The following is a 26,868-nucleotide window of genomic DNA, read 5'->3' on the forward strand; positions in this document are numbered from 1 at the left end:
CTCAGACTAGCCTGTTTTATAGGGCTGGCTCCTCCCTTCCTCAGCCACTCCCATGGGGGTCTCCCAGAGTTCCCTGTTACCTCTGGAAAACTTGGGAAATGAAGTGTTTTGCAGCTGTGCAATTCCTTTGGGCTTCCTAAACCTCAGACGGGCCCTAGTAGCTTCCTCTCTTATTTGTATTGGTTGAGTATGGATTGGGGATTCTAGCCTTCCTTCTTCACAGGACCACTACTATTGCAAGGCATGCTGTGAATAACCTGGGTGCAGCTGACAGACAAAAGGGGAGGAAATGATACTGGTAATGTTCAGATGCTATAATGAAATGCAGGAATCTCCTGTGATCCTTGTGGATTGAAATGTGAATGTAAGCATCTTTTAGGTCCATAATGGTCAGCCAGTCGGTTTCCAAATGAGGAAGAATGGACCCTGAAGAGTTCATCCTGAAGTTCTCAGAGGTCCAACATGGGACAGAGATCTCTGTTTTTCTTGGATATGAGGACGTTCTTATGAGTAGAAGTCTAGGGACTGGCTCCACTGCAAATGAGACTTAAGTCATAGCCCTAAGTGTGACAGGATTCTGATCTTTGTTTTAGCAGCTGGTTCCATAGCTAGATATTTTCAGTTTTGTGCGTTGGAGTCCGAGATGAACTTCATTTTTTAAGCCTGAAACCTATTTTAGAGCTCTAGGATACATTTGGGCACATGCAGCAACATTTGGCACATCACGGCGTAGCCCCCAGTGGACCTGAAGGTCCAGAATGGATATTGTATGGGAACATTTGGGGGCACCTGTTGAAGCCTGGTTTCTTGTCCATCCGGAAAAGGGCCAAAGCTAAATAGAAACTCAGTTTTTAGGGGAAGAACATTTTTTACCCTACTTGTTTTTTCTTGAGTCTTGCAAGAAGAAATAAAAATAAACAGAAATGAAGAACTAGAGAAACAAAATATAGCAATACTCTAAAACACAAGCAGTGTTGGAAAACAGCAAAAAAATAATTGCATCCTTTTTCTGAGGCAGAAGAAAGACGGCTGAAGGGGCTTAGCTCGGTAGCAAATGCACGGGAACCCCTGTGCATGTTCAGAAAGACCTTCTTGGTCTTTCTGAGCTCTGAGCGAGGTTTTTTCCATTTCGGCACTGTTGGATGATGTCACCCATTTGTGTGATTGATCATGTCCTGCTGGTCCATGGAGAAACGAGATTTTTCTGAGCCTGAACCCTTGAGTACCTGAGCAACAGTATCAAAGGTCACTCCTGCAGAGGCCTACACCTCCCTCCTTAGCATATAATATAAAATGTCTCCACCTTACTGGTAATAGACTGAAACATGGCTCTCATGGGCCGAAAGTGCTATAACTGAATCTTGGGACTGTCCATCGCAAAGAATTTCAACAGTACTCTACTTGTCCTGCATTAGGTACCAGTTCCTGTAAGATTAATAGCATCCCCCTTGTCCAGAAGTGCAATGAAAATAAAATTCTTTAACAAGTTTGGTTGCTTCAGAGGAGAAGAAACAGAAGAGATTTGTTTTAAGCAAACAACTTCAGGGAAAGAAACTGGAAAAGATGATTTTGTACTGTATTTATGACATTAACAAACTCTTCCTAAATGATCTGAAAAGTACATTGCAATAGAAACCAGTGCTGAGAGATTAAAAAAAAAACTTTATTAACTGTATACTATGTAGTTACTTCAACAGTTAAAAAAAGCAAGCAATAGCAGCCACTTTTCTCAGCCATTTGACTGAGGATGGATCCTTCTTGGCCTTTTGGCAGAGATCGAGAACGTATAAAATTAGAGGGGACTGTTAATGCTCTGCCCCGCCTGACCCTTTGATATATTATATGAAAGGTGTTATAATTTAGATTAAACAAACCAGGAAAATGCACTTGTTTGAAACCTGACCAAATTGGTAGGATTAAACGTCTTGTCAAAAACAAAAGAGCAATAATCATGCTATCTAAAATATTACCTGTTAATAGAATTTCCAAGCATACAGAGTCATGTCTAAATTGCTACATATCACATTGCACATCTAGGATCTGATTAGTGCATAATTACTAAGTTGTCAGAGCTGACATCACAAATACAACAAACACTCCATGTGATGTCGTTTGTGATACTATTCCAAGTATGTTTATTCTGTTGAAGGGTGGGGGAGGGATGAAGACTAATTTTCACTGTTGCTTGTTGAATTTAAAAATAACTTTAAAATATGAAATATTTAATTGGTACAGATGAGTCTGGATAATTGACATATGAACTTCTGAAACCCAGCTCCTGCATTTCTTTTAAAGTAGTACACATCAGCTCATCACTTCCAGTCTTACATCTTAGGCAGGGCAATTTCCAGAACCACTTACCCAGGCTGATTGGCTGCCTGAAAATTGCCGTTACTCAATCCTGCTAAAAGTATGTGCAGCGCTCCATAGTGCTGGCACTTTTAGCTGTGTTGAGGGGGAAGAGTTCCCACACTATATTTTGGATCAGAAAAACGTGTGTAGATTGTATTTTCAAGCCTAGCTGCATTATTTTTTCCACCGAAATTTTACCCACACAGAAAGCAGGTGCAAAGTGTGCGAGGACTTTGCGCGCGCATGACAGTATTCAAAGGGAAAGCACATGCACATGCTCCCTTGGAAGATGGAGTCCAAAATAGCCATGTACCTTGCACCTAGGTGGACAGTTTGAAATTGCTCCCAAAGTCACTGAAATAACACTGTTGTAGAAGAAGAGTCGAGGGTTTCTAGACATGTATACATTAGATTGTTAAAAAATATTTTTGATGTTCAATGTAATGTACACCATTAATTACTCCTTTTGTGCAAGAAGTTTTTTTCAATATATCCTAAATAAGTAAACAAAATATGGCAAATGGAAACTGCATATGCACAGAGCCAAGTTAAACCTCCACCTTCGTTCTTCGGAGATTGAACAGTTTTGACTTTATGAAATTAATTGGCAAATTAGTTTCTTCTGCAGCAAAGATTCCGTCTAGGCGGATGATATGTACCAGTCCCCATGGTTACACTGTGCTGTACATGGAGACATTTATTGTAATGTACAATCCATTTACTTTGGGGTACCACAAACTGGTACATAAAGACACATGCTTTGAGCAATCAAAGACAAAAACACTACAGAAATGTAAATCCTAGACCCTAAGTTCTTGTAATAAATATTTCAATAAAATCACATTGTTCCAACAAAAAAAAAAAAAAAAAGTTAAAATGCTTAGCAGGCTACAAAAGAGTCAGCATATAGCTATACTTAGGGACCTTTGGTTTCTGATTTTATTTTGCCTGAGAATTTCAATGGTACAACAAAAAAGGCAATGGAAACATACCAACCAGGAGAAAAATCAGTGGAAAAGTCATTTTCCCACATATTTCTTTTTCGTTCCAACACTGAAATTCCCAGGCAAAATAAAATAAAAACTGAAAACAAAGGTCCCTAGCTATATTACATAAGAAAGTTATGTTTGATTAGTGGCTGTCATGTAGCTTGTGACAGTTCTGAACATTTCTAGCAATTAAACCGTGCACAAAATGTGTTTGAAGGTCGCAAAATTGACTGCTCTAACTATATAAATTATTTCAGCAGATGAAAATCACTTTTTGAATTTGACATACAAATGGTATACTCGAAGTAGCCAAGTAATTAAACAAATGTTAGAAACTGGCAACTTGTATGCAAACTCTAATTTTAGAGTACTCAGACTATCCATTCCATAAAAATTCAGGACAATATGAATATGGTGTAGACTATTACATTTTTTCAAATAACTTTCTGAAATATCTTACAAACCGTATAAAAACTTCAGAATTTATATAAGCATCATTTTTTAAAAATATGTGACATTTTGAATAATATTTAAAAGTAGAGATCAGATAAAAAATTGAGTTCTGGAACTGCAAATCCTTTTTTCATACTGCAGCCACTGACCCAACAGCAGAGCTTACTGCTTTGCATTTGCAGACTATGCTAAAAATTAGAGATGGGCCAAAAAAAAATCCTTGATTCTGGATGACCTGTACGTGCTGCCGTAACTACGGGAGATGCTACCCTAGACAGGGTTTATTGGAATGAGGACCTGCAGAAATGTGGCAAAGTGCCTGATCGTATCGACAAAAAGCTGTCGACTTCTGATTTTAAAGATCACTATTGTGAACTGGAATCCCTGTCTGCTGAAAATGTCACCATTTGGAGCAGGGTTTATGATGGCCCTCCATAAATCACAATTTTTTAAAACCTGTTTCTATTAAGAGCCACAGAAACGGAGGAATAAATGACAAAGTTCCCACAGATCTCCTGCTATCCTGCATTCTCATCACAATTTAATAGAATGCATCGGCAGGGAAATATCCAGACGATGGGTAGGATTGATAATCATGGATTGTCATTTTTAAGCCCATTTCCTTTTTTTAACACACAGGAAATGACACCCGCTTTGCGCTAGATCTTAACATGTGACTCAATTCATTAATCAAGAAAAATAAATTATCTTATATTGATTTCACTAGAAATTATTTACAAAAAATATTTATACATTTCAGTTTAGCACTTCAAATTTACATCATCAATGCTATTATTTTTGTACAGCTTGAAAAGTGTAACTTTGTTGTTCAGGCACAAGGTTCATGGAAGACAAACCGTTTTCTTCACTGGGTTCAATCATTCCATGAAGATCGAGGTCTTGAAGTTCTTCATCATATGAAGCATAAACACTGTCTTTTAAGTTATCTCCACAGTAGATACACTCCTTAAAGAGGAAAAGTGGGAGAACCAAGCAAATCAGTGTCAATCATATATTATATGCAACGGCCAAGCTAAGCTGACAATGTGGTAAGGATACATTACTTGTTGGAATAGCAACCAAGAGGAAAATTAATGTGAGCAACATTTTTTAAATGTGCTAATAGCCTTATTTAAAAAGCTAGATAATAAACCATTTCTTTAAAACACAACTGACAAGTATGCAATCTCTCAATGTTGGATATTTATAACAAATTATCTGGAAGCCCACTAATTTCTTTTAAAAAGGTTTTGTTATAATATAATCTGCTTTAATAAAAGATGCTCCCTGTTTACTATGGGGACATGCCTTTAGAAGATTATAAAAAATACCAAATTATTTTAACAAAACTCAACTTACTGCAACATCAATTGCTTTGGGGAGCCCGCCCTTCTGCATCCATGTGTGAACCTCAACAAGTTCCTTCTTTTGATCCTCTGTGAACTTTGGCTGAAATTTCTGCATTAATCTCAGCTTTTCTCTGTCCTCTTGTAAAATGCTTTCCATATTTCTAAACAAAAGAAAGCTATTCATTTAGAAAATTATGCATAAAGCCAAACTCAGATTTGCAGAAGAAACAAATGGAATACATGAAAACATTTTATAAATGAGACAGACTGGAACAAATTCTTTGTATAAAATGTTTTAAATTTGTAAGCACATTGTGTCCCATTCTTCTACATTTAAAGTTTTTGTTTAATAAACAATTCATGCAACTTAAAGTCTTTTCTTTGTACAGGCATTCTCAATGTATGGGAAACAATCCTTAGGTACTCTATGTCCCTGTAGAAATGACTTGAAACATGGTAAAAATAATAGTAACACTAAGCTCACATTTTATCACTCAAAAAAGTTTTAGAACAAAAGCAGTCCTTAAGATGGGGATTAAGTGGAGGAGGTACTAGAGAACTTCAGTCGTAGTGCTTGCTGTTTTTAAGTTCTATCATAAGGCTTAATTTACCTTCCTCTGACAATCATTTACTTTTGTTTGCTGTTTCTTTTGGGCCCAACAGTTTCCTCCTGCTCCTTTGGACTTCCAGCTCATTTACTACTGAATGGGAACTTTCGCCCCGTACTTCCTATCCCCGCCCAACTCACGGGCTGATACAGTAAGGTGCAATAGAAAGAGGTGCGTTAGTTGGTTTGGGACTGGGCGGCTAAGTGCGAGAAGCATTTTTTTTCTGTGGATTGGGTTGGTTTGGGACTGGGCGGCTAAGTGCGAGAAGCATTTTTTTTCTGTGGATTGGGTTGGTTTGGGACTGGGCGGCTAAGTTCACCACACTAACGCAAGGGTCAGGGTAGGCGGTAAATTAGTAGGTTAAATACGCGGCAAGATAGCAGGTTAAAAAGGCGATAGTCGGGGCGCACTTTACTGTATGGGAAGGGATAGCTAATTGGATCGTTTACATATCATATACATGATGCGGGCAGAAAAGGATATGCGTCGAGTTAAAGAAGTGGTAAGGATCGGTAAAAACAGATAGTGAATCGCGGGTTAGACTTACGCGGCGAAATTGTGAGTACACAGCGGGTTAGAAACGGGGTAGCTGCGGCCGCACTTTACTGTATCGGCCTGTCACTTAGCTCAGTCATCGCAGTCTGCAAACATGGGCCCTAAATCAAGCTCCTAGTGGTTGCTGTTGCAGGATGACAGAACTGTTGCTCTCCCCATGGGGCTGTGGATGCTGCCCCTGCAGCATTCCCAGTTCTAGCCAGCCCAGGGAGCAGAAGACCTAACCCAGGACTGAATCCAGATCCTTCAGGCCATTCTTCAGCTATCAAATGAACAGCAGCAGCCATTTCTCCTTCACGTGCTCCTCAAGCAGATGCAAACAAAAACAACAACAACAAATCAAAAACAAAATTAGTAGCTACAGAAAGAGGAGATAGAAGTATCATCTACACTATTTACATGTGAGAGGGGATGAAAGGGAACTCAAAGGCTTAATCCTTACAAAATCAAGTCCAGAAGATGACCCTAAGGTCTTCTTAGTGACCTTTAAAAGAACTGCACAAGTAACAGGGTGGCCAACGATCAACGGACGATTAGGTTAGCCCCACAGTTAACTGGTGAGATCCAAGCAGCTTATAGGGTACTAGATAGTGACCAAGCCCTAGATTATGACTTGTAAATGCTGATATTACAGATCGATTGGGATTATAAGAGAAGTTTTAGAAGTTTGAAATTAGAGAAAGGAGAAAGCTCCTTAGTAATTATACAGTGATTAAAGGATCTGGCAAACAGGTGGCTTCAACCAGACATTTGATCAAGCCAAGATCTGTTGGAGTAGTTCTTAAATACTGTATGCACTCATATGAGGGCCCGGGTGAGCCCACAGGGTCCCACAGATTTGGAGGAAGCTATACTATTTAGTGAGCGGTTCTTAGCTACAATCTTTTGTGCTACACTTATTTTAATTCCCTTAAGTTTTCCTTTGTTAATTAACCTTTTTCATAGTGTTTAGTAATCCCTTGTTTATTAAATATGTTCAATGTATTTGACTTAGGAAACCTATTTTCCTGCATACTCTGTTTTTAATGTAAACCGGTATGATTTGTATCTGATACAAGAATGTCGGTATATAAAAATTCTAAATAAATAAATAAATAAATAAATAAATAAATAAAGTGTATGTATAGAAAAAAATATGGCAGGAGAAAAAAAAAGCTACAAGCTATAATCCTAGGAGCCTCTAGGGGAAAAGATGTAGTGATACGAATTCCCAAGGAAGAGAGGTCCCAGATTCAACCCCAAGACAAGAGACAGGGAAATTCAAAGGGAAAGCCCCAATAGAGTACCATAGAAAGGATATCTACCAAGGAGGGAAGGGCAGTTATTGTTTTACTTATGGTGAGAAGGGGCATTTCAAGAGAGATTGCCCATATACGTACTGTTTTTTAATCAATTGGGGAAATGCAGAGGCCAGAAGTAGAAAGCATAGAGATAAAGATTCTTAAGGAGGGTTAGGATAAATGGGTAAACCGTAGATGCCATACTGGATACGGCAGCAACCAATCCTCGATAGCCGAACCTCTGGTCACGAGCTTGGGAATTGTAAAAGCAACAAAAAGGCAGATAGGTGAGGGACCCTGGACTAGAGTCCACTGTGTTCATGGGGACATCTGTACCTGCCCCACAGTAGAAGTGAATGTAGGCTGGGCGGAATGGCAGCTAGCAATAATAGAAAAACTCCCATTCCTATTGATTCTGAGGCGAGATTGAGAAGGATTAGAAGCCCATCTGATTAGTGGGAAGCTTTGATCAACACTTCAGGTCTGGCAGAGAGGCAGCAAGGACAATCAGGAGAGGAGGAGTCAGGGTGGTAGGGGAAAATGTCTCCTTTTCTGGATGCAGAAGTTATAGGAGAACCAGGGAAACAGAAGAAACTTAAAGCCCAATGATGAAGGGAAAGATATGGGAAAGGGGAAGAGAGATCCATGTCAGTAAATCAGAAAATGCTTGAAGGTCTTGAACCCGAAATAATAAAGAGATTCCTTATTTCAAAGAGGAACAAGAAGCTGAAAGATGATCCAAGAATTAAAAGAAAATGGACAGGAAGAGGGACAAGCTAATGAAGCACTGCTAATATAGTGCCCCTAATGTGAAGTAATCGATGGAATATTGTATAGAATTATTCCTGCAACCTCCGATCTCAGGGGAGGAAACAGTTCATCCCCAAAGCATTTCAGAGGACATGGTTGTCTCTGGCATGTGACACCCCAATGGCTGGGCACTTATAGGTGAACTTTAAAAGCCAGATGTGCACCGAAATTAGGGAATACATGAATATGTTGGGCTTGTGCGCAGAGTGGATTTTAAAAGGCGCCCGAACACATGTGTAAGTACCGCTGCTTGTATGTATCAGAACTTCTCAAAAAGGGGCGGGGTCTGGGTGTGGTCTGGGTGTGGCATGGGCGTTCCCGGATTTTAACCTGAAATTTGTGCGTTAATACTTATGCGATCCGGCGTGCACTGGGGTCTCCTGCCACGTAACCTTACTTCTGCATTCGTGTAAGTAATAAACAAAAAATCTAAGCATATTGGTGGAATTTTAAGGGTCGTAACTAATGGGGGGGGGTGGGGGGGAGAAGGAAGGGTATTAAACTAGAGGGGTTTGGAAGACCTATTCCTTAACTGGGCAAATTGGCAACATCATCTACGTTGCGTCCCTATTAAAATCCCTCCACTTGTGCGGTAGAAGCTGGATTTGCACGCGCAGGCACATGCCCACTTAAAATTTGAGTGCACTTGTGCGCACGGCCAGGCTATTTTATAACAACCCGGGATATAAACTCAGCCAGCCAGTGAGTAAACTGAAAGGATTGATCCCCGACCTTGCCCAGGAACTATAGGCAGATGATACCTGAGTCCAAGGGTAAGGCCAAAAATCCAACTGATGCAAAACTCCAACACCTCCTCCAACTTGTATTTATTAAAATTTCTTAATCGCTTATGCTTAGGCCTAATGCGATATACATAGCATACATAATTATTGCAAAAAATTCACACTTAATGGAAGAATTTTAAATAAATAAATACATGGCCCTCTCAGAAATCTAAGGGGCTCTGGAGGGGGAGGTTCCCGAGAGAGGAGAGGGCAGGAGTAGAAGCAATGCAGGTTACAGCTGGATGAACTGAAATGGATTTAGCTGGTGACTAGGCCAAGGCACTGCAGCAGTCTGATTTAAACGTTGCTATCTGAATGGCCTGAGCTGGGTAAAGACAGAAGCTGCTGTACTTCTATGTAAAGCATGGGTGTTTGAACTGACTGAGCTTTAATAAAGCCAGAGGCTAATTAATTTGATTGGAAGCACTGTTTAAATCCTGATTGGACTGGACTTTAACAGATCTTTCACAGTATACTTGGCAGACAACAGGATCCTGCAGTCAGGAACTGACTGAGAAAGGCTGGACAGCAACACCAGCTGGTGGAGCTAACAGCGAAACACTACAATACTCAGTAACCCCTGGGTCTATGATTGCCTAGCAACATTTTAAGCAATAGTTAAAGGTTTCCTAACTCTCTAAAGCAGCATAAATCAATCACAGACTTAACCATAAACATCTGAATTTAATATACCTCTTAAAAGTATACAAGATCATATTCACACACACATATATATTGAAATTTCTTTTTCAATTTAGAAATTTTGGAACGAGGAAAGTGCTGCTTAGCACAACTCACCCTTCTCTGAATAATCCCAGTGGGGCTCGAACCAGCAATGCAATTGTGTGATTTAAAGGCAAGCACCATGCTGAATCGTGCTGCATTGGGCCAAGGAGGAACAGTCCAAACAAACGAACCTGGCGGGTTTTAAATTTCCTGTTGGCTGCCTCCCCCAATGATGTCATCATGCTGCTCCTCCAGTCCAATCAAGTGGCCTGGTGTTGCAGCGCGTTAAGATGTCATCACCATGCCCGACACCGGACCAACCAGGAGAAGTGGCATCCATGAGCAGCAGGAAGAAGCTCCGCCCCGGGGCGCCTGGCTACACCATGCCGAAGCCATCATCGTCATAGTGGCGGGGGGGGGGGGAAGGGGGGCCCTCCATGCCCGACCGGTAAGCCCAGCACGGTGGGGGCAGCTGCCTGCACGGATGCGTCGGGCGCCCAGTTATTAGCGGCACCTGCACATCCATGCTGGAGTAGGCCGTCCATTTCTCTTTGAACTATAATTGCTCCTTATCTGCACTATGTAAGTCTCAATATACCACCCTGACAAGGCCAAATACACATTAGCTAAACCTGAGGGCAGAGTGTGCAGGAAATAATGAGTGCTGGAAGAACAGTAGCACCATCTCATTTCTTCTCTTGTTCAAAGACTTGAGAGCTTTGGAGAACATTATTTTAAAACAAGATCTAATCCGATTTTTCAAAGTATCTAGTCCTAGGCTAATGATTTTGAATTTATACCTGTGAAGTGTGTGGAACATATTAAGATGAATAATGACTTTGGATCTGAACAGAGGATAAAAGCTTGACTGATTTGGGCATCCTTCATGAACCATTAAAGAAAGACAGTATAACAATAACTGAAATATTTTTATTTTTGCACTGTGTACACGTCTGAAACAGAGAGGAAGGACTGCATTAACTATGGAACAATATGGAGAGTATTTACTAAAATTTGTTAATATTTTTAGTAAATATGCTCCATTGAAATTAATGGGGGCTTACTGACAAATAATATGCATTAAAGCCCAAATTTTCAAAACCCTGTGCGCCGAAATTTTATTTTATTTATTTATTAAAGGCTTTTATATGCCGACTTTCTTGATACAAATCAAATCAACTCGGTTTACATCAAACTAAGCAGTAAATATAAATAACCAATCAACAAGAGACAGTTTAAAGGAGCATAAAAGTTACATTATAACAAGGATGCCTTAACTGGGAGTAGGAAATAAAGAAGGGTGAACGAAGATAAATACTATATACAAGGGAGGGAGGCAAGAAGCCGACCTCTTGATAGTAAGTGTGATGTGGCGATTGTTTGTTTACATAAGTGAGTGATGGAACAATTCTAGGTCAGTCTGTGGGGTTTGTAGTGGGGAAGGCTTGGCAGAACAGCCATGTCTTTAGTTTCTTTTTAAAAGTTAGTAGACAGGTTTCCAGTCTGAGGTCCGGAGGCATGGTGTTCCAGATGGAGGGACCTGCGGTAGAGAATGACCGGTCTCTGATGTTTGAGTGGTGCAAAGCTTTGATAGGAGGAACATGTAGGGATCCCTTGTAGGCATCCCTTAAGGGTCTGGCCGTTGAGTGCAATTTGAGAGGGTGAAGCAGATCAAGAGGGGTCTGATGGTGGATATTTTTATGGATGATTGTGAGTGATTTATGAAGAATCCTGAAGTTTACCGGGAGCCAGTGAAGGTCTTTTAGAATGGGAGAGATATGCTCTCTCCGATTGGTATTCATCAAAATTCTTGCCGCTGCATTTTGGAGCAACTGGAGAGGTTTTATAGTAGAGGCCAGGAGACCTAGCAAAATGGAATTGCAATAGTCGATCTTGGAAAACAGGATGGCTTGGAGGACGGATCTGAAATCGTAATGGAATAGGAGCGGTTTGAGTTTTTTGAGTACTTGAAGCTTGTAGAAGCACTCCTTTGTGGTGTGTTTTATAAATTGCTTTAGGTTCAGGTGACTTGTCAATTAAGACTCCAAGATCTCTAGCGTGGGATATTTGTAAATTAGCTTGCGATTGGTGAAGAACGGGGCTGCCTTCTGGAGTGATTAGCAAAAGTTCTGTCTTGGAAGTGTTGAGCACCAGATTGAGGCTTGAAACGTGATGGTTGATCATTTGCAGGTGAGAGTTCCATAACCTGAGTGTTGAGTCCAGTGAGTTGGATATGGGGATTAAAATTTGAACGTCGTCTGCGTATATATAGAATTTAAGTTTGAGGTTTGAGAGTAGGTGGCAGAGAGGGAGTATGTAAATGTTAAACAGGGTGGGCGATAAGGAGGAGCCCTGGGGGACACCAAATGGTGCGTTAGTGTGAGAGGATTCCTTGTTTTTGATTTTTACCTTATAGCCTCTATTGCTAAGGAAGGAGTCGAACCATCTAAGAGCTGAACCTGCAATTCCTATGTCTGAAAGACGGTTTAGAAGGATATTATGATTTACATAATATCCTTCTAAATATGGGGGATATGCGCATGTCTGGGCCAAGCGCATTTTCAAAACAGCCCGGCCACGCACATATTTCCAGGTATGCGCGGAAGTGCTAGGGTTTTGAAAAGGGGCAGGCTGGGGGTGGGGTCTGGGTGGGGCGATGCAGAAGCCGGTGGCGGCCAATAGGCCCTGTCCCGGCTTCTGCACCACACTGTCGGCGGTGCAGAAGCCGGGACAGTGCGCGCCGGCAGCCGGCTGGTGCGCGGAACTTATTCTTGCTCGGAGGAGAGGGTAAGTTCATCAACAAGAACAATGAGGGTAGATAGGGTTAGTTTAGGGGTCGGGAGAAAAGGGGAAAAGGGAGGAAGAGAGGAAGGGGTATAGAAAAGTTCCCTCCCAGTCTGCTCCTTAACTGGAGCGGACTGGGAGGGAACTGGGCAAAGACCTGATCGTGTCGCTACATCGCCGCGCATACTTTAAAAAAATTCTCCCCACTTGTGCGCGTGTGTTGTGACCCGCCTGCACATGCGTGTGCAGGTATCGTATTTTATAACATGCTTGCGGCAATGCATGTATGTTATAAAATAGGCATAATCATGTGCATGCACTGGAACAGTGCACACATAGATGCGCGTGCATGTTTTAAAATCTACCCCTAAGTCATTTTAGTAAAAATGCCCCAAAAACTATTTAATTGCAGACATTTTACCATAATGTTAAATTGTGGATTATGCACAACTTAACATTATGGTACTATATGATGCATTAACATCTGCTGTGTTAAATTAAAATATATATTTTACTTACAGACTTTTTTTTGCTTTATAAAAAAGTACTTATTTTGCAGCAAGGGCAATCTTACATGCTACATATGAAAAACTGGTGTAGGCTCTTATTACCTTAACATATCCTAATACCAAATTCTATGGTTTTTAAGTTTACAGTTTCAAAGTAGTATTACTAGCAATAGCTTTTCTAAGAAAAAAAATTCTAAAAAATTCAGCTCATTTAGAGCAAAAAAAGCCATCTTCATTGTATTCTTCTTCTGTTTTTCCAGGAAGTCAAACCATATTCATATATATATATATATATATATATATATATATAAAATTGTTGGAGTGGGCAAGCAAAGCTGTGTGCCACAGTGCTAATCATCAGAAATCTATTCTGCTGCAACTGTGGAAGGTAATGTAAATACAGAAACACACGTGTGATCTCAGGAAAAACGTTTTATATCTCATTGAACATGCATTTTTTCCTGCCATTTCAAATCATAAAATTATAAGAATATGTATTTCCAGAGAAGAAACCAAATGCATATCAAAGAAGATCTAATCAAGATACAGGCAAGGTGATATACAGTATTTATCTTAGTAGCAGAGAATAAACGGTTGATGCCACAGCTTGTACTACAAATAATTTTTAAAATTTCATAAAACAAAAGCAGCTTTCACCATTAACTTTATAGCTTTAAAAAACATTTAAACTTACTGGGATGGGATCTGATAAGTCATCATAACTGCATCATCTGCATTTGCCATCAGTAACCAGATTGGATCTTGGAGCACATATTTCATGAAATGATCACTCTCTTCCATGTTTGTGCTCTTTATTGATTTGTGATTGGTCTCTGAGGAATCAATGCTTCCAAAGTATTTGCTGGTATGACTTGTCTCGCTACTCCCTTCAGCACAGGAAAAGACATTTTATTTATTTAGAACTTCTTTTATAGGTTGCTTATATACAGTGTTAAGCAACATACAGATTTCACATCCATGGTCATGTAAAACACAGCAAACATGTACAGAATCATAAAATCAATAAAACATCCACCGCCATACAGCAACAGCCAAAGCCTATTCTAATACGAAAATGACCAAGTTTCAATGACTTAGGATCTAAAGGAAAGCTGAAATAAATGAGTTTTCAGATGCTTTTTGAACTCTTTAGCACAGACTAATAACTGCAGCACAACAGGCAGTGAGCTCCAGCATGTTGGACCTGCAACTGAGAGGCCAGCTGGTCTCACAGGGTAGCTAGAACATCCATTAGGCCTCTTTCCGAAGACCTCAGCATCTGATCTGGGTTATACAGATTTTAATGGACTTAAACATGCTCAAAATTATAATGGCCAGGTGAACTAAGGAATAATGATTAGCATTAGGCCCCTTAATGATTTTGGCAGCTTAGCGATTTTAATTTTGCAGGCAGCATTGCAAAATAATGATCCTGACAAAATCTAATAGCAGTGGCATCCTAAAATTGGCTACTGCTCTCTCAATCACTAAATGAGCAGGATAAGATTTTTTTTTCTATGAAATGCATCTCATTCACACTAAGGACTGAGGTCCTGACTATTTCTGAGCTATACTCTTAAAATATCTGTAGAGATTAATGGTTTGCATGGATTATGATCTGAAGAGGAGGGAGCAGAAAACATTTCATTCACAATCTGAATTGTGGATTGCCAAACAGGACCAATGTTTAAAATTGCAAAATGTTGTAACAAAATTATTAAGAGGAGTCTCGGACATTAATCATTTCTTTGTCATCTTAAAATTGCACAAAAGGTTTGTGACCCAAATTGGATTGTAACGTTTTTTTTTAGTAAAGCCCTGATCATGTGATTAGGAAAAAAAAAGTGGTATGTCTGCAAATCCTAATAGATTTGAAGCACTGCAAAACTGGAACTGAACTCTCTTAACTGTGGCAATATCTTAGTGGTCCATTTAAACATTTTAAAACTCACCTGTTCTGCTTCCTGATATATCACGTACATTTGATCCTGATGCCAAAGACTCCGTGGCAGCTGACACACCACTTCCTGAAGAAGCTGACCCAGTGCCTGAACATGCATCTTCTTGAAGCAAAATGTCAAGCAGATCACTGGACATGGAATGAGCATCACTGTTGGGAGCATCACTATTTTGGGCTTCCATTGGAGATCCAACCTTTGTGAAGGGGAGAAGAAATCAATCGATTTAATAGAAACCCATGACTGAAGTATGACATATGTGTGTTTAGAAAGGAAAGGGGAAATGGAATAAAATGCTTAAACATGCAATACAAATATGTTATATCTATGCAGATATACAGTGCTGAGAAAAGTAAATCGTTTATGAATCGCCTAGGATGGTCTGTTTTTAGCACAATTTATGGTCAAACCCTAATTAGATCTTAAATCTAAAACCTGATAAGAGAGAAATATAACACCACTGAATAAATAAATTAGACAAAAAGGATACATTTTGATTATTTATTCAATAAAAAGATTCAACCATGAGTATCTTTGTGTGAAAAAGTATAACGGATACGGGATGTTGCGGCAGATGAACAATGTGTGAGCCCTGAGTGCTGCGGCGCAGTTGATGTAGCCCACACCGGCAGCTGGCGAATGCACCCTGTAGCGGGACAGTCTGGAACTTTACATTCACCAGCCGCCTCCTCTGCAGGTTGGGCTCTTGTATTCCGATGGCCGGCAGGACTCAGGTAGGTCCCTAGGGCAGAGGTGGTGGCAGTATGTCCAGAGACACACCAGAGACAAGGTAGACAGCAGGCTTATGGAAGTCAGAGGAGAGCCAAGGCTCGGGGCAGGCAGCGAGTAAGATGGGTCCAGGCAGCAAGCAAACGTAGTCAGGTCCAAGCAAGAGGTCATGTCCGGAGCAGCAAGCTGAGGGAGATGTGGAAATACAGGAGACACTGAGGACGGGAACAAGGAAGACAGGCTGGATGAAGCTGGACCGGGTGACAAGATGAGGCTGGACTGGAAGACAAGGCGAGGCTGGACTGGAAGACGAGGCAAGGTAGGAAGACGAGGCAAGGCAAGGCTGGATGATGAGGCAGGGCAAAGCTGGACGAGGCAAGGCTGGAAGAAGGAATAAGGAACAGTAACGCTGACAACACACACTGCAGGGAATGCAGAAGATCTGTTGCTGAGGCGACAGCTGGATGCCTGAAAGACCTTTTTAAAGGCTGAAGCCTATGATGTCATCCAAGAGTGCTGCGGCCTGTTTCCCACCACAGGCCCTTTCAGTCTGGGCGACCGGCACGTGCGTGCCTAAGGAGAGCGGGGCCAGTGCAAGGATGGTGGTGTCTGTGCCGTGCAAGGCCTGCTGTTGTGGCATTTGGGGGGGTGAGTGCGCCGGCTCGCGGAGATATCCTGCGAGCCAGCAAACAGAAACCCCTCTCCAAAGCCCCCTCCCCAACTTCTTGGGCTTTGGTTTATTGGGAAAATGTCTGTGGAATTCTGCTACAAGTTGGGGGACTTGTAGATTGGAAGCTAGCTCCTAAGAGTCTTCTTCAGTGCCATAGCTTTTCCAGACAATAATATACTGCAACTAGTTATGAACTCATCTGGAGCCTAAAATTTACTGGACTTCAAATGAAGTGTCTTCCTCTGCCTCAATTTCAGTGATCTTAAGGGGCGGTCTACCCAGCCAGGAGAGAAACAGCAGGTTTCAGAAGAGAGACATGGAAGATTTCATGGATCCTTAAGGATAGTGGTAGTCTGAGTTTGTACACTCAGGGTCCAACTGGCGGTCAATTGGAAAAGGTCCAATGACCCGTGGAGTGAATTTCATAGAGGGCATCTTGAGCATCAGGCTCCTGGTACTAAGCCAGACTAGACTTCCAGGGTGCAACTGAGGTGCCGGGCGGCACTTCCTGTCAGCTTGTTTCTTAGAACATTTTTCCGCCTTGTCCAATAAAGATGAGTCTTTGTCCATAGCTCTTGGAGCTCTTGCCCTGTCAGGATGGCTGCTGGACAGTTGTCTGAAATAGGAAGTGGTCTGGAATTTGTTGCCAGAGGATGTGGTTAGTGCAGTTAGTGTAGCTGTGTTTAAAAAAGGATTGGATAAGTTATTGAAGGAGAAGTCCATTACCTGCTATTAATTAAGTTGACTTAGAAAATAGCCACTGCTATTACTAGCAACAGTAACATGGATCAGACTTAGTTTTTGGGTACTTGCCAGGTTCTTATGGCCTGGATTTACCACTGTTGGAAACAGGATGCTGGGCTTGATGGACCCTTGGTCTGACCCAGTATGGCATGTTCTTATGGGTACTCGAGGATGAAGCCCAAAGACTACATAAAAGGGTGAAGGTCCTGTGGAAGTATTGACATGGTTGTTATGGGCAAACTCGATCCGTGGAAGGAGAGAGACCCAGTTATCTTATCGAAAATTCATGTATGCCCACAGGAAGGCCTTAAGATTGATTCACCCTCTTGGTTTGTCCATTGCTTTGAGAGTGGTATGCGGAGGTGAAATCCAAGGTGATTCCAAATTTTCAGCACAGGCCTTCCAGTATCAGGCAGTGAACTGAACTGCTCAATCTCAGAGGATGTGATGTGATAGTCCATGCAAGTGGAAGAAGTGTTGAACAAAGAGTTTCACTAACACAAGTGCAGATGAGAGTCCAGGAAGGGGAATGAATTGCACCATCTTAGAGAATCTGTCCAGAACCACCCATATGGTGGAGGTGCCACTAGAGAGGGAAAAGTCACAAAAGAAGTCTGTGGCCACATGGGTCCAGGGTTCTGTGGGTGCTGGCAGTGGCTGTAACAACCCCCAAGGTCATACTCTAACACTTTTATGCATGGCATATGTAGGGCAGAACCCTATGTAACACTGAACATTTGTCTTCATTTGTGGCCACCAATAGTATCACACGATTAGTTCCAATCTCCATGTAATGCTAGGATGACCCAATATCTGGGAGTCTTGTGCCCACTCAAGAACCTTCTGATGCAGGCATTGGGGTACCACCATCTTACCAGCAGGAACTGTAAAAGTGGTGGCAACCACAATTTTGGCTGGGTCAATAAGTGTTGTGAGGGGTTTCAGGGTCCCCATATCGAATGACCAGAGAGTGCATCCACTTACCGGTTCTTGTCAGCTGATCGGTATTGAAACTCAAAGTCAAATTGATTGAAGAACAACAACCAACAGGCTTACCTGCGGTTCACCCTTTGAGCTTGTGCCAAATGCTCAAGGTTCTTGTGCTCCTTATAAATGGTTATTTGGTGCTTGATCCCCTCCAACAGATTCACCATTCTTCCAAGGCTAGTTTGACTGCTAGCAGCTCATGATCACCGATTGTATAATTCTTCTCTGCTGAACAGAATTTCTTAGAAAAATAGGAGCAAGTCATGAGAGTACCCTTAGTGTTATGTTGTAGGAGGACAGCTCCTACCCTGAGGGTAGAGGCATCTATCTCTAGAATGAAGGGTTGAGATGGATCTGGGTGATATAAGCAAGTATCAAAGATGAACTCCTTTAGCTCTTCAAAGAATGCATCTGAGGTCCAATTCCTGGTGTTGTCATCCTTTCTAGAAAGGGCTGTGAGTGGGTCTGCCAAGGTGGAATACCCAGGTATAAATTGTCTGAAGTAGTCTGCGAAACCCAGAAAGCTTTGAGTTACCTTGAAGCCTACCAGTATGGGCCATTCTAAGATGGCTTTTAATATCTCAAGATCCATCCGAAGGTCTTGACGTGACATGATGTACTCCAAAAAGGGGAGTTCTTGCTCAAAGATATACTTCTTTAGCTTATTGTAGAGATGATGCTCACATAGCCTTTGCAAGACCTGCTTCACATGGTGTCAGTACTCAGACAATGATTTAAAAAATATCAAGATGTTATCTAGACTACCACTTAGAAGTAGAGGAGGTCCTGAAATATCTCAGTTACCATAAATTGGAAGACTGCAGGAGCATTACATAACCTGAAGGGCATTACTACTAGATATTCAATGTCCGTTGTGGGTGTTAAAGGTGATCTTCTACTCATCGCCTTCATGGATTCAGATCAAATTGTATGCTCTTCAGAGGTCCAACTTCGTAAATATCTGCATGATCCAGAGGTAGCCCTAGAGCTCAGAGGAAGAGGGTATTGATGTTTTTTGTAATTGATTTGAGACCATGATAGTCAATGCAGGGATATAATGACCCATCCTTCTTCCCTACAAAAAAAGAATCCAGCTCCTGCTGGTGATGATTATGAATGAATAAAGCCTCAATCCAGATTCTCTAATGTATTTAGACATTGCCTTGGATTCAGGAGCAGAGAGTGGATAAATGCAGCCTCGAGGTGGAACCTGGCCTGGGAGGAGATCTAAGGCAAAATACTAGAAGTGATAAGGCGGTAGGATCTCTGCCTGCTTCTTACTGAAGACAGTGAATTCACTATACTGTAGTGGTAGGCCTGCAAGTTCAGAGGTAACAGTCATGGTAATACATTGTTCACGACACTTAGGACTTTATCTAGCAATCTGCATCGTTGCCCAGTTGATGTGGAGCTAGTGACTCAGAACCATAGCAGGCCCAGAATGATTGCATTGATTGCCTTGGGTAACATGTAGAGACTGATTTGTTCTTCATGTAAGACCCCAGTCTGTAAAGTCAGCAGTACTGTAGTCTTATTAGTCTTCCCTGGCAGAGGATCTCCATAAACGGAGTATATCGAAAGTGGGGAATTCAATGGCACTGTTGGTATGCTATAGTGTTGGACCAGAGCCTAGTGGATAAAGCTCCCTCTAGCACCTGTGTCCAAGAAAGCAAGAGCATTGTGAAAGATGTCTTTGTGAGACAGGTGTACTGGAACCAGTAATTGTGGAGAGGAGCAAGGATAACTTAGGGTGGCCTCTCCCACCAGGTTTAGGACCTTGGGTTTCCCGGTATGTTAGGGCATCACCTTGCAATATGGCTTGGCGTAGCACAGTAGAAGCCTAGGTTGAGAGTTTGACACCTCTGCCTCTCATCATTTGACTTCATAAATGATTACTTGCATAGGCTCTGCTGGTGGTAAACCAGACACAGGAAGGGAATGGTTAGTCACTGGCTTCTAAAAAGTTGGAGCAAGGTGGGCAGGGCGACGGTTCCTGGAACCTCAGGTCTATACATATGGTTAGACTGATCAGCCCGTCCAGGCTAGGTCATAGATCTCAGGCAGCCAGTTCGTCCTTAATGCATTCCAAAAGTCCTTGTCAGAAAATTGCCATCAAGCTGACACTGTCCCACTGGAGTTCAGAAGCCAAGGTGTAAAAGTTCACTGGGTACTCCTCCACTGAGCAGGAACCTCATCTGACCTGCAGGAGCTCAGAAGACTTAGATGTGGTGCGACTGGGCTTATCAAATACTTACTGAAACTCTTACAAAATGCAGGTCAGATCCTCCCAGAATGGGTCATCCCATTCCCAGAGAGAGGATGCTCAAGCCAAAGCAGTGCCTCCCAACAGGGAAAGAATGTAGGTTACTTTGACTCGGTCGGTCGGAAACAATGGTGCCTGCAGCTCAAATTGCATCCAACACTGATTAAAGAAGCCTCTGTAGTTACTAGGGTCCCCATTATACCTCAGGGGCAGAGGCAAATGAAGCGTGGGCGTGGCAGGTTGGATGATTGGTGCTGAAGCAGGTGTCAGAATAGGCCAGGCCATAATGCCCTGAAAATAGCCAGACATGATATTCAACTGATTCTGCTGCTGTTGGAGCTGGTGCGCTAGGCCAGCAATGGCAGAGGTTGAGGGTGAGTCTACCAAGCTCATGGCTTCAGCAATCTGTAATGGATGCAAGGTTTGTGAGCCATTAGTGTTGCAGCGCAGCTGATGCAGCCTTGAGGGCGAGCCAGCAAATGCACCCTGTAGTGGGACAGTCTAGAGCTTCAACTTTACCAGCCATCTCTTCTGGAGGTTGGGCCCTTGGGCAGTGGTGGTGGCTAGAGTCCAGAGACACACCAGAGACAAGGTAGACAGCAGGCTTATGGAAGTCAGAAGAGAGCCAAGGTCAGGGCAGGCAGCAAGTAAATGTAGCCAAATCCAGGCTAGAGATCAGACTCAGGCGGCAAGCAAATGTGGTCAGCTCCAGGCAAGAGGTCAGGTCCAGAGCAGCAAGCCGAGGGCAATGTGGTCACCCAGGAGATACTGAGCCTGGGAACAAGGAAGACAGACTGGACCGGGTGACAAGATGAGACTGGGCTGGAAAACAAGCTAAGGCTGGATGAGGCAAGGCTGGAAGATGAGGCACGGCAAGACTGGATGGCGAGGCAAGGCTGGAAGAAGGAACAGGAACGCTGGCAACATGCACTACAGGGAATACAGGAGACCCATTGCTGAGGCAAGATCTTGATGTCCGAAAGGCCCTTTTAAGGCTGAAGCCTATGACATCATCCAAGGGTGCTGTGGACTGTTTCCTGCCAGAGGCCCTTTAAGTCTGGGCAGCTTGTATGCCTATGGAGAGCAGGCCTGATGTGAGGATAGTGGCGTCCGTGCCAGATGAGTGAGGCCTGCTGTTGCGGCATTCAGGGGTGAGTGCGTCAGCTGGCAGGGACATCCTGCGATCCAGAAAATGCAACAATTATTTCTTCCTGGGGAGATAGACATCTTGAAGAAATATTCTTTGAGAACTTGCCCATTTCCAAATCTTGCAGGCTTCCTGATAAAGATTAAAAGTGTATATCCCTCCCCTTTTGTTGATAAAGAACATGGCTACTTTGTTGTCTATTAGGACTACCTTATTTGTTAACAAACCAAACGACAAAATTTCCCACTCCGAGTAGGTTCATCACAGAACATATCAACAACTAAATATTAAACCCACCCTACCATTTAATTTATTGTAGTGGATAAAAACTGCTTCAAAAGGTTGAAAATATTTGAAAGCAAATGGTGGTAGTTTCATATAAATACTATTTAAGGTACCATCTTGGTTACCAAATAGTAAGAATGGCGGTATTGTATATTTAGGAGCAGGTTTGAACGGTAAGACGTCCGCCGTGATAGAAGTACACTGTAGAAGCATGGCATTACAGAAAGGGAAGAAATGCTGCCAATGTTGGCTTAAATGGATTTGAAAATTGTCACTTTTTGGAATTATACTGCAGCTCCTGAGGAAGGATTTTTCCGTAACTTGGTCAGGTTGGGAATATCAAGCATCAGTTAACTGAATTTGAGAGAATACGTGAATATGAACATCATGCAGCAGCTAAGTGAACATTTATAGAACACGTGGTTTGAACAGCAGCTAAGCATAGAGCACTTCAATAATAGCACATCTGGCGTGTTTTCTTTATTTATTAAATGAAGTGATTTATATATATATTCTGGGGAGCTTAGTGTGCTCTTGGACCGCAGCACGACTGCAGAGGTGCTCAGAGGAAGCGCCAAGGCAGGCAAGACGTGTTCAAGCAATGGCGGACAGACTGAAGACCAGGAGACCAGGAGACATCTGCCGAACCTGAACGCACCAGAAGAGACACAACAACACAATGCTGGTCTCTGGGGTAGCCCTCTGGCCACTCGATAGCCCTTTCGGACCTGCCACCTGGAAACAGCAGATGCGACAGGACGGACAGAGGTTGAGGACAGGCGATGGTAGTGGAACAAGACGAAGATACTTGAAGACATAGTCAGATAAAGACACTTGAAAACAGGGTCGGACGATAATACTAGGTGAGTGGTCAAGGCTAAGGCAAGGCTGAGGCTTCAGGATGAAGAGAGGATCCGGGAGGCTCAAGATAAGACCAGCTGGAAGAGGCTTCAGTGACCCAGCGCGACTGGTGCCCTGGCAGGTTCACTGGCAGCAGGGTCCGCTGGATGGGCTAAGGTTGGCCCTCGGAACTTGGAACATCCGCACAAGGACAAGCTAAGGGAACTAGGAAAATGAGGTCTCTTGGTGAGTGGAAAGACGACAGCAAGGTTAAAACTCAGGATGAAGTGGAGTCTGGGCGACACTCATAGCAGGTTCCAGCCGAAGTAGAGGCTTCGGTGACCTGGCGCGACCTGCGCCCTGGTAGTTCCACTGACAGCATGATCCGCTGGCGGGAGGCTAGGGCGGAACCGGAACCAAGGACATCCGAGGATGTTGCTTCTAAAGAGAGGAGCTGGAAGGAATGGATGCCTGGAGGTGGAACATCTGAAGACGAAGACATCAGGATCATCTGAAGACAAGGACATCTGGAACATCTGAAGACGAGGACATCAGGGCATCTGAAAATGAAAGCATCAAGGATATCAGTAGAGAAGGACATCAGAGACATCTAAGGGTGAGGACAACAAGGACATCTGAAGACGAGGACATAGGATCCAACAACAGACCAGGAACCATGGACGAAGATGATGAGGGAATTCCCATGAAGAATGGAGTGCCTTGAAGAAGCTGAAGATGAAGAGAAGTCCAGGAGCAGACTGGCTCCTTGCAAAGGTGCTGGAAGACTGGTGAAGGGCCCTTTTATAGGGCTGAAGGGGAGACACCCGGATGTCATCATCAATCAGGGCCACGGGGCCTTTCCTGCCGCGGATCCATTAAATAAGCTGAAGTGGTGCAGCCATGCGCCTAGGAGGCAGGATCGGGGACAGCGGCAGCCATGCCGCGGAGAAAGAGCAGAAGTGGCACTAGGCTGCAAGACAGGTCCCAGCATCAGCGGCTCCTCCAGCTGCAAGAGGAATGACGACGGTGGCCACTGGGTTGCACAGGAGGAAGCTGACATCGGTGGCCTCGGGCCGCAAAGGCACTCTGACCACCATGGAAGATAGGCAGCGGCCTTCAGGCCACGTGAAAGCGAGGTAGCGGCGACCCTGCCCGCCAATGGAAAAATGACGGCGGTGGCTCCCTGCAACCGCACAGGCAGAAGATGACGTTGGTGGCCTCCGGGCCACAGAGGCAGGACGGCATTGGGGCGGCAGGCAGGTGAAGAGGTGAGAGGCTGCTCGTGGCTAGGCCCGCGAGCAGCATCATAACATTTCCCATATGTTACATCCAGATGGGCTCCTACAAAATTTTGCATGAGAGATTTTTATGTAGGATTGTGGCAAACTGATAATGAATCATAAGGATTGGAGAGTTCTTATCATATGAAGATGGGAAGAATCAGCTTGTGGAACAGTTAGGCCTGATATAAGCCAGTCATCTAGGTAGGGAAGAATAAATACATTGTGTCACCTTAGATAAGGCAATGTTGGTTCCAATGGAAATTACTGATGTTTTGGAAGAAGTGTCTTAAGCCTCACAGGTTGATCCTGTTGCACTCGGGGTGGATCCTTGTCTTGCGGAGATGCGCCTCCTGGTAGGGACCAGGAGGCAACTGCCCCAGGGGGCAGAGCACAGAAGGAGACAGAGGCTAGGAAGAGCTTCACCACTGGAAGCCCGAGGTCCCCCCGGGAGGAGCCCGTAGGGACCCGGGTCGCTTGGTCTTAGGTGGGCCTCGCAGGGTCTCCTGGGAGAGTGGAAGTCTGGCGTGCCCACAGACAGGACAGCATGGTCAGGTTCGAGAATGGAGGTCAGGTGAAACAAGGAGGACCAGAAGAAAGTAGGTGATAACAAGGCTAGGAACAGAGCCAAAATCTAGAGACGAGGTTAAGCAGGCAGAGGTCAGAGCCCAGGACTCAGTCCGAGGAATGGACAACAAAGCGGAGGTCAGGTACCGGAGGTCAGATGAGGTCACAGGCAGGCAGCAGACAGACGAGTCGAGTAGCAGGCTGGAGTCAGGAGGCAGGCGGCAGGCAGGCAGGTCGAGGAGCGGATTGGAGTCAGGAGGCAGGCAGACAAGCAGACGGGTCAGTACCAGAGAGACAGTCCGGAGGTACTACCTGGGGAGACGAACAGGAGGACGCAGGAAGCAGGAACAAGGCAGGAACAGAACTGGAACAGAAGGATTCTGGAACGAGACTTGTAACAAGACAGGAACAAATAAAAGCGCGAAGACAATCTAGCATAAGCCGACCCGATTGCCAAGGCAAGGAAGTGCAGGCAGGGACTTCCTTATAATAGAGAATCAATCAGGGCGCGCCACAGAGCTAAGACCCGCCTTTGGTCCTACAAGAGGCCGGGCGGTCCGTGTGCACATAGGGGCGTGGCCAACAGCGCCGAAAACGCTGAGCTCCAGCTTGAGGCCTCGTGCGCAGTAGAAGGCCCGGTGACCGCCGCCGTGGGACGCCGGGGCCTGGAAGTGCTAGCAGCTGCCGCTAGGGAGGCTGACCCAGGACCTGCCGTGGAACCATGAAGGTGAGCAGACCCGTGCCCGGGGCGCATAACAGATCCGATGAGATGCTTACAACATTTTTCAGCTGTATGGGCAGTCAATAACAAACATTACTTGAAAGTTGCTGGAAGTTCTTGCATTATATCCTGCAGTTTCTGTAAGCAAGAATACATATACTGCACTAGGGATGTGCATTCGTTTGCAACGAAATAGGAAATAGAGACAATATTTCCTATTTCGTTGCGTTTCAGGGGGGCCGACGAAACGATAAGAAAACCCACGGAATTTCGTGTTGTTTTCTTATCGTTTTTTGGGGGGGGAGAAAAGGCACATTTAAAAAAATATATTTTTTGCAACCCCCCACCCGACACCCCCAGAATTGCCTGACCCCCTCCCCAAGACTTACCAAAAGTCCCTTGTAGTCCAGTGGGGTCCCGGGAGCTATCTCCCCCTCTCGGGCCGTCGGCTGCCAGTAATCAAAATGGCGCCGATGGCCCTTTGCCCTTACCATGTGACAGGGACTATTGGTACCATTGGTCAGCCCCGTCACATGGTAGGAGCAATGGATGGCCTGCACCATTTATTAAGATGGTGCCGCCCGTCCATTGCTCCTATCATGTGACAGAGGCCAGCCAATGGCACCGATAGCCCCTGTCACATGGTAAGAGCAAAGGGCCATCGGCGCCATTTTGATTACTGACAGCCGACGGCCCGAGAAGGGGAGATAGCTCCCTGGACCTCCGCTGGACCACCAGAGACTTTCCGCAAGTGTTTTTTGGGAGGGGGTTGCAATTAATTAAATTTGAAGGGTTGGGGTGGGTTTTGGTTTTCGTTCCGGGGCAGCCAAAATAAAATTGACCCGAATTGCAGGAAAACGAAATTTACCACGGCGGGCCGATAACGAAGGCCAAACTGAAAGGTTTGGCCGAATCACATCTCTGTACTGAACCATGTATAACGGATACGTGGCTATTTTAGAACTTAACATAGCTGAATAGAAAGCCTTTTTAATTGAGTTACCCAATAAGGCAGGGTCTTTTGATCTTTTTGCCTTTTTTAAAGTTGATTCTACCATTACTGATTGGTGGAATTATTGGAACTTATGATACCCTGGACAAGATTTAAATTTATACTTGATATCCAGTTTTTGTGAGACTGAAATTATTGACAAACATGTCTGCCACATTCTTGTCTGTTCTTGTTGTAGTCTATATATTGGTACTGTTAACAACTTGCTTTGAAAGTTCAATAAATTTTAATAATCCAAAGATGCTTTCTCTAGATTCTGCCTCTTGGAATAGGGGTAAAAGAACCTCCTTGGTCTTTTGGGAAAAAGCAGGACATGCCATATCCTCAGAGATGTAATTCTAGGAGGCTGTGGAGAGGGATCTGATGGAAGACCAGTAGAGTTTTCATCATCCAAATAGAACAGTGGAGAAATATGATTCAGAGCCTTCATGTGAACCAGAGTGCATTATAGGAAGTTCTTCTGAC

General features: G+C 43.6%; 1 protein-coding gene across 1 annotated transcript in view; it reads right to left on the minus strand.

Annotated features, from left to right (window-relative positions):
- Nucleotides 1–4,390: 4,390 nt before the first annotated feature.
- PER2 (period circadian regulator 2) overlaps nucleotides 4,391–26,868 on the minus strand; it is an 89,743-nt gene continuing 67,265 nt past the window's right edge. The window contains 4 exon segments of the mRNA XM_029616002.1: nucleotides 4,391–4,760; nucleotides 5,154–5,304; nucleotides 13,895–14,087; nucleotides 15,153–15,354. Of these exon segments, the coding sequence (XP_029471862.1) occupies nucleotides 4,587–4,760; nucleotides 5,154–5,304; nucleotides 13,895–14,087; nucleotides 15,153–15,354 (720 nt within the window). The 3' untranslated portion in view covers nucleotides 4,391–4,586.

This window comes from Rhinatrema bivittatum, chromosome 9 (assembly GCF_901001135.1).
Source record: "Rhinatrema bivittatum chromosome 9, aRhiBiv1.1, whole genome shotgun sequence".
Taxonomy (NCBI): domain Eukaryota; kingdom Metazoa; phylum Chordata; class Amphibia; order Gymnophiona; family Rhinatrematidae; genus Rhinatrema; species Rhinatrema bivittatum.